The 8,694-nt window shown below is 44.1% G+C and overlaps 1 protein-coding gene across 2 annotated transcripts in view; it reads right to left on the bottom strand.

Moving 5' to 3' along the window:
• Positions 1-8,694, bottom strand: part of GPAT4 (glycerol-3-phosphate acyltransferase 4) — a 30,302-nt gene continuing 21,608 nt past the window's right edge. For both annotated transcript variants that reach the window (XM_034405531.3, XM_034405533.3), the window contains exons 5-13: positions 8,375-8,449; positions 6,138-6,227; positions 4,313-4,406; positions 3,907-4,022; positions 3,694-3,749; positions 3,140-3,225; positions 1,559-1,687; positions 1,374-1,453; positions 1-652 (exon numbers count right to left, since the gene is read on the bottom strand). In XM_034405531.3, coding sequence (XP_034261422.1) covers positions 544-652; positions 1,374-1,453; positions 1,559-1,687; positions 3,140-3,225; positions 3,694-3,749; positions 3,907-4,022; positions 4,313-4,406; positions 6,138-6,227; positions 8,375-8,449 — 835 coding nt within the window. In that variant the 3' untranslated portion in view covers positions 1-543. The remainder of the gene's footprint in view (positions 653-1,373; positions 1,454-1,558; positions 1,688-3,139; positions 3,226-3,693; positions 3,750-3,906; positions 4,023-4,312; positions 4,407-6,137; positions 6,228-8,374; positions 8,450-8,694) is intronic.

Here is an 8,694-nt window from a genome sequence, read left to right as displayed (position 1 = left end):
TCCCTCCTTCAACATTATTTAATACAAAATGCAGAGGGGACCCATGCGGCAGCTGCATTCAGCTTTTCTGTTTTTTTTTCTTGGAGAGGGGAAGTCGGGGAGTGAGGGCGAAAGGTGCAAGGAGGCGTCGGCCTCTCCTCTGAAGCGCTTCCCGCAGGAAATGGCGGGAGGGGATCTCTCGGTGGCAGCAGAGGTCCCACCAGCCTCTCTCCCCCGTGGCACTCCTCTGGGGACACAGGTGGACTTCAGCCGATTCCCGCAAAAGATGACCAGCACTGCGTTTTGCCAGCGATGGCCAAAGTCCCTCAGTTGCTGCTGCTGGGTCTGAGCTGGAGAAATTAGGACGAGGTCTCTTTCTCTTTGGGCACAAGGCAGCAGCACCACGGGAAGGGAAGGGCAGGGGCTAGTGAATTAGGAAACACCCCCACCCCAGAGCTTGAAAAATGGATGCTGCTGCAGGTCATCTAGGAGTCCCGAGACCGGAAATTGTTCTTAGGCAGTCAGTGCTGTAACAGATTTCCCTCCACTCCCATCTCTGGGAGCTCAGGAGCGGCTTCGGTCCTGGTGATTGCCCACGATCATCTTGCTGTAGAGCTTCTGCTGCTCCTCCTTGAAGGTGTCCTTCACCTTTTCCCTCTTTAGGCCCCCGTCCCTGTGGAAAAAAGAAAAGACGCCTGTCGAAGTGGAACGGTCACTATGGGCCTGAGCAGGAAGTCGGCTAGGAAACCGGTGTTTGGGGAGCATAAAGGAGGGGGTTTCAATGTCTATGGAGATTCTTAGTCCTCCAGGTCATGGTGGTCCCAAAGATGGTTTTTTTCAAGCGGCAATGAGAGTTTCTGGTTTTTCTTTGAAGACGTTTTGCTTCTCAGCCACGAAGCTTCTTCAGCTCTGACTTAGATGGTAGGGAAGGAAAGTATTTATACCCATTCCCCACCATCCAAGACAGCTTAAGAAGCTTCTTGGCTGAAAAGCAAAACGTCTTCAAAGAAAAGGAAGGAAGGAAAGAAGGAAGGGAGGGAGGGAGGGAGGAAGATAGCAATAACACTTAGACTTATATACCACTTTACAGCCCTTTCTAAGCGATTTACAGAGTCAGCATATTGCCCCCTCCAACAATTTGGGTCCTCATTTTACCCACCTCGGATGGATGGAAGGCTGAGTTAACCTTGAACCGGTGAGATTCGAACTGCCAAATTGCAGGCAACCAGCAGTCAGCAGAAGTCGTCTGCAGTACTGCACTCTAACCACTGCGCCACCAAGGCTCTTACACTTATCTCCTTCCCTTTGTTCCCACCTCCAACATACGTCTCATTGTACACATGTTGTGCACTGACAATAAAGATTTGAATTGAAATCAGTCTGGACTGGCTTACCATAAAAGATCCACCAGGCCTCCTTGTCTGGCAATGGCAGATTTCACCCGGTTGGCAAACTGCACGGCATCTTCATTAGGCTGAAAGGGAAGACAGCCGAGAGGGTCAGTTTGCTTTCAGAAAGAATCCGGGGAAAATCTCAGCTGATTTTCTGGCATCCAGAGGCCCCGATCCATTTAACTCACCTGTCTGGTCATTGGAGGCAGGTACCAGACGCTGCAGACAATTGCCCAGCTAGTCATCATCCTGAGCAGATAGTTCACCATGCCGTATTTGCTGCTGTTAAAAAAGGCATCTCCAAATTGAGGGTCATACTGAAGACAAAAAAAAAAAAAGGAAAAGAAAAAGAGTGTGAGTGGGTGGGTGGGAGAAAAAGGCAAGATGGTTGAGAAGATTCACACAGAGTACAAGAACAGGGGCCTGCAAATATAGCATAACAGGAGAACAGAATCAGGGCTAAATGTCCCACTTTATTCTTAGGACTACACACTGAAGTAACAGGCTGAAACTACCTGTAGTATCATCCTAAAGTAGGGGAGGCTGAGCACCCATCCCAAAGGGAACCAGGGCAGCTGCTAGTGCCTGAAAGGTTCTTCTCACCAATGCAAAGTGTGACAACAGTGTGTGTGTGTGTGTGTGTGTGTGTGTGGACTATCGTTGACTCTTTGGATCAGGGTTGGGCAACTTTATGACCTGTGGACTTCAATTCCCAGAATTCCTGAGACAGCATGGACCAGTTATCCCTACACTCCAAAATAAATGTCTCTGACAATTGATTAATTGGGCAGTTGGCAGGGCAGTGTGTGTTTATGTACAAGAAGGGTGGAATTCTGAAAATATCTCTGGTGTCAGAAACTCACGTAAATCCAACTTTATTCCCTGGTGCTTCTCTTGCTCAATTGGGCTGAATCCCATAAAAAGGGAAATTAAATGAGGTGGGCAGACTCCAGCAGATACTCTCCAACCTGAGGATTACTGAACTACAGTAGTGGCCAAAATTGTGGAAGCCTTTCTAAAATTATCTAATAAAACAACTTTTTTTGGAAGTCGTACCATAAAATTATATATCAAAGGTATTTTAATCAAGAATGTAGTGCAATAATTTTTATGAAGGATTTGCTATTAGAATAGCAGTTACCGTATAAAGAAGAAAAGTGAAACACGTAGAAAAAACGAGATATACAAAAATGATCCCCATGTCAGTTAATCCTTAGTTGGGTAACCTTTAGCATGAATTACGGCCTTACAACGTCTTCCCATGGAGTGAACCAAGTCTTTGAGTTCTGCAGTTGTTACAATGTGAAACCAAGATTGAATGATGGCTTCTATTAACTGAGTTTTATTACTTCTGACTAACAAGTTTCTTTAGTCGGCTCCATAGATTTTCCATTGGGTGAAGGTCTGGGCTATTCCCAGGCCATTCCAACAGTGGAATAGGATTATCTTGAAACTCCCCCGAAAAAGGTGGTGTTATTAGCCATCAAACCTCCAAAATACACTTTTCCCAAAAGATTTCCACAATTTTGGCCACTACTGTAAGGCCATGTGAGTCAAAGTCCATGTTCTTCCAATTATATGTGATTGTGGGATTACAGGAAGGCATTCCAGAAGCTGCCTTGATGAAATGTTGGGCCCTACCTACTTTCAGATTATCTCTGCTACACCCAGAAAGTAGAGCCACCCCTACTTTTCCAGGTGCCACTCTTACCTATGTCTCTTACCTTCAAGTTTCAATGGGTTTGCTGCTAAGCAGCAACAATCCTTACCTTGATAGCAACAGGATAAACTGTAGCGTCAATCTCAAAACTCCCTTTCTTAAACATCATCACGGAAGTGTTGTTGATACACGTGCCTATTAAGACAAATGAAAGAATATCTGCTGTGAGACTTGTTGATAGTGGAAATGATGTTACGTTAGGGACCGGTAAGACCTTAAAACGAGAAACCTCAGGATTGCTGACCCAATCAATTTAATTGGCACTCATCTGATTTAGACTGGCACACAGAAAGCAGGCTCATAAGTTTATTTGGAAACAGAACAAACTCTTTTAATTTACATTGCTCATTCCAAATAGTTGTTTTCTGTCAGAACAGGAAAATGGGAGTTGTTGCCCTCTTTTGTCCTTTTTTCTAAAAGTTATTATTTTTATTAAATGTTTGGTCATGGTTCCTCCACAGCAGTGTTCAGTTAGGAAAAGGAAGTTGGGGACTATCTCTCTCTCTCCTTTTCCCCTGACTCTATGGTTTAAAAACGCCAACTTTCCATTTCATCCATTTAAAGTAACAGGCTCACTCCTCTCTCTCTTAATCTGGGGCTTACCTTCAGGGAAAATTAGGATGGGCAGTTTACTTTTGTCATTGGCGTGCTCCGATAGCCTAAAGGAAGACACAGAAAGAGAAGAGAATCTTCAAGAAAACGTCCCTGGTAGATCCAGAAAGGGAGGTCAGCAACGCAGGACTGGATTCTCGCTCACGCACACGCAATCCAGCGAGACCTGGCTCCGACTTCACTCTCAAGTGGTGAGCTACGTACCGTCTAGCCACTAGATGGCGATCTTTGACCTCAGAACGTTCAAACCAGACGTGAGGACAAGCCTTCACCATAGCCCTCTGGATGACGCCCATGAGCCCTCCGTGGATTTGGCCCACCTGAGCAAAGGAGGAGAGGTCAAGAGGTCACTTCCCGCAGCAGTTACCAGAATAACTGGTCTGAAATAACAGTTTAATTCAGGAGAGTTTAATTCAGAAACAAAGCGCCTTTGGCAGCTGGGCGGAGCCTCGCGCTGCCGCCGCTACTGATTCACCAAACTATGCACCTCCGCCGCTACCAGTTCGCACAAGCCGGCACCAACTGGGAATTTGTAAAGGAAGGGTGAAATGGAATGAGGTCCAACACATACAACCCCACCCACCCACCCACGAAGACTTGATGTCCTTACCATTGCATAGTAGCCATCGCTGGCCAGAATGATGACATCAATCGGAGATGTATGGTTAGCCACACAGATTCCTCCATTGCGGGGCCTATTTTCCCTAAGGTTAGGAAGGAAAAAGAGATTGCATGAAAAACTGAAGCCAATGCTCAATTGACTCAAGAGTAAGGTAAGTGAGAGTAAGTAAGTAAGTTTATCTGAGTAAGTAAGCTTATCTGAGCCAAGGTGGCGCAGAGGTTAGAGTGCAGTACTGCAGCTACTTCAGCTGACTGCTAGTTCAGTAGATCAGCGGATCAAATCTCACCGGCTCAAGGTTGACTCAGCCTCCCGTCCTTCCGAGGTGGGTAAAATGAGGACCCAGATTGTTGGGGGCAATATGCTATTTAGTATACTGTCTTTGGTGTAAGCTGCCCAGAGTAGGCGGCATAGAAATACGAATAATTAATAAATAAATAAATAAATAAATAAATAAATAAATAAATAAATAAATAAATAAATAAATCTGCATGCATCCTTTGCTCCCCGTTCCCCACTCTTAATGGATGAAGAACCTCTAAAGCAGAGGTGGCGATCTATTAACCTTTTATGACTTGTGGACTTCAACTCCCAGAATTCCTGAGCCATGCGGGCACAGGAATTCTGGGAGTTGAAATCCACACGTCATAAAGGGACCCTAGATCCCCCCCACCTCTGCTCTAGGCCTTGCCCCACAGACCAGGGAAGCAGATGCTTAAAACACAAAACACACAACCCTCCAAACTTATCTGAGAACCCCAAAATGCTGTGCCAAAAGAAAGCTCCGTAAATGGACAACTGCCTAGATCAAAGGTCTTCAAACTTGGCAGCTTTAAGACTTGTGGACTTCAACTCCCAGAATTCTCCAGACTGGAGAATTCTGGGTGTTGAAGTCCACAAGTCTTAAAGCTGCCAAGTTTGGGGACCTCTGGCCTAGATAGATTATACCAGAAGTATAATCTGCATTTCCTTCTCCATGGCTTTCTTCAATTTTTTTTGCTATTTATCAGGAAAATGTATCCGTCAAGCAACAGAAATCTCATCCTTTTTTGGGGGTTTTTTTTTTTTGGACAAAATAACAGACAAACGTTTAAGTCTATCATCTCAGCTATAGCATTTGGTAATAAAAAGCTGGCTGGGTAATTTTGGGCCAGTCACTCTCTCTCAACCCAACCCACTACAGAGGATGGTTGTAGTGGGAAAAATAGAATAATATAGTTGAGATAAACATCAAACAAACAAACAAATACTTGTTAAATGTTTAGAATTGTTTATATACAGGGTGGATTTGATTTAAATCGAGTTGATTTAAATCACAATTTAAATCACGATTTAAATCACTAGTAAAAAGGCTTGATTTAAATCAACTCGATTTAAATCATAATTGTTAAAGAGCAACTGTCATCTCTGCTACTCCTTTGACCCGCTGTTGACTCACCGATAGTCCCAGTGTTGCAGAATATACAGCCTCATGCTACGTAACGAAGCTCCATTTCATGCTGAATAAACTAAATTATTTATGTATCTTAAATAGAAAACTATCTTACGATAGATTTTTACCCCAAAAGTTTTTTATTAAAATAAATTCAATAAAAATAAAAAATAAAAATCCGATTTAAATCAAAAAAATCTGTTTTTTTTTATTTTTTAAAAAAATTCATTGATTTTTATCCACCCTGTTTATATATCAAGTCCCTAGCCAGTTCTACCTCAGATAGCCTGTGCTATCTTTCTAGGGAATTGTGGTACATAGAAAGTTTTGTTCTCTATCTTTGGACAAATAATCTCACAAGTTTCCTCCCAGTCCCCACCATACCGGTGATGATAGGTGATGATAGCTGTAAGAGCTCGTATACAGATCCGATAGCACATCAGGTGTACATGCTTGCTGAGGAATTCTTTGTGCCTAAAGACAAGAACAACAGTGTTGTTATCCCATCTGTTTATAATTCAACCCAACTGCTGACATGCTAATAATTTATAACATTACTCTATACCTTTCCCAAACAACGCTTACAAACCTCAAGGAAAATAATAATAATAATAATAATAATAATAATAATAATAATAATAATAATAATAATAATAATAATAATAATGATGAAAAACAATAATGCATCCAATTTTACGTGATGCTGGCTCACAAAATTAATCAGGTTAATTAGGGATTCCCAATGAGGAAAGGCCGTAATTTAAAATAGGTAGTAGGTGTCTTCAAAGCATTTTTGGGATAGGAAATGGAGACTCCAAATATCACTCCCTCCTCTTACATCAGGGGTATAAAACTGGCGGCCCGCAGGCCAGATGCGTCATGTGCAGGGCACGCCCACTCCAGCTCCGCAAATGGGAAAAACGTCACGGAATGTCACGCGACGGCAACGTGACGTGGCGAGTTTGACACAGTGGTGAAATCCGATTTTTTTTTTTTACTGCCGGTTCTGTGGGCGGGGCTTGGTGGGAATGGCAGAGGAAGGATACTGCAAAATCTCCATTCCCTCCCCACTCCTGGGGGAAGGATATTGCAAAATCTTCATTCCCTCCCCACTCCAGGGGATACTGCAAAATCTCCATTCCCTCCCCACTCCAGGGGGAAGGATATTGCAAAATCTCCATTCCCACTCTACTTGAGGGAAGGATATTGCAAAATCTCCATTCCCTCCCCACTCCAGAGGAAGGATATTGCAAAATCTCCATTCCCACTCCACTTGAGGGAAGGATACTGCAAAATCTCCATTCCCACCCCACTCCAGGGGAAGGATACTGCAAAATCTCCATTCCCATCCCACTCCAGAGGGAATGATATTGCAAAATCTCCATTCCCACCCCACTCCAGAGGGAAGGATATTGCAAAATATCCATTCCCACCCTACTCCAGGGGAAGGATACTGCAAAATCTCCACTCGATTCCCACTCTACTCTGGGGCCAGCCAGAGGTGGTATTTGCCGGTTCTCCGAACTGCTTAAAATTTCCGCTAGGGGTTCTCCAGAATCTGTCAGAACCTGCTGGATTTCACCCCTGGTTTGACACCCGTGTCTTACATACATGTGCTTTGATGTCACAGAGACATACGAAAAAAGTGGAAGGTGATAGTGAAATGCAGCTGTTGTCATTATGACAAAAGCGCTGGATTTGGCCGTTGCTTCCGATTTCAATCGTGGAGAATGTTTGTAGCTCAGGGTTGAAATGAGGAGTTCCTTGGGGCTCTCTTGAGCTTGGCGGTTTCCTCGCAGGCTGTTTTCATCAGCACTGCATGATGTTTTTATCTTCTAGTCTGGGTAATGAAGAAAACAACCAGGCTCTTAAGAGTACCAAGGACCCCTTTGCTTCGGATTTCTTACAAGAACCCACTCCTAGGAACACCCTCTGCAAAGCAGGACCCGTAAGTCTGTTCCAATAATTGGCTGATTTCCAAGTGAGATGCGAGCCGAAGGGTAATTCCTCTCGAATTACCCTGTAAAACTGAGCGGTATAAATGCCAAGTGCTTAGGACCGGCATTTCCTTAAGATGTTATCCAACAAGTCGTAAAGTCAGCCTTCTGAAATATACCCTGAGAATCCTGATCTGCCAGCCTTTTTACAGAATGACCTATCACTCCATTCAAATCTCTTTTTTTTTTTCTTCTTCCTGTGGCCTCAAGTCATTCTTGACTCTCCGATGACTGCCCGGATAAGCCCAAGCTGTTTTCTTGGCCAGATTTTGGAAGTGGTTTGCCTGCGTCCTTCTTCCCACATCTAACCGCCTCTTTAACCTGCCCATTAAGTTTATTTAACGCTCCCTCAAGAATCTGAGGATGGAAAGGAATGCCAGAGAAGGTGAGGTCCCATTTTTTTTTTTTAACTCTTGGCTCTTCTGCCCAAACAGTTGGGCAGAGAAGGAAAGTGGGTTTGTCTTTGTTGTTGAAGGACAATCCAAACCGTGAAGGAGATAACAACGATTCGACGTGTAAGAGGGGATCAATCATTTCACAAACCCCAACAACTGATTTCTTTTAGATGTTTGGGTTCCTCCCTTTGGACGGTGAATGTCACGTAATCTGCTGCTGAGGACTCACCTTCCATTGGGTAACAAACCCACCATGGTAGTGCCCGACACCAAGAGGCCAATACCAGTAAAAGCCAGGGCAACCCTACAAAGAGGGGAAGGGAGGGAGAACAAGGTATTAAGGTACACTCTAACAGCATTCAGATCATGGCAAGATAGCTAGCTGCACTTCTGTTAAAACCTTCTGGACCAACAGAAGGATTTTTCTACCCTTAGGAGGGATGTACAGGTAATCCCCGACTTACGACCACAATTGAGCCCAAAATTGACGTTGCTAAGCGAGGCATTCGTTAGGCGAGTTTTGCCCCCATTTTACGACCCTTCTTGCCA

The sequence above is a fragment of the Pantherophis guttatus genome, chromosome 9, assembly GCF_059756535.1.
Source record: "Pantherophis guttatus breed Tessera chromosome 9, ASM5975653v1, whole genome shotgun sequence".
NCBI lineage: Eukaryota > Metazoa > Chordata > Lepidosauria > Squamata > Colubridae > Pantherophis > Pantherophis guttatus.
This window is presented reverse-complemented; position numbering and strand designations above follow the sequence as displayed.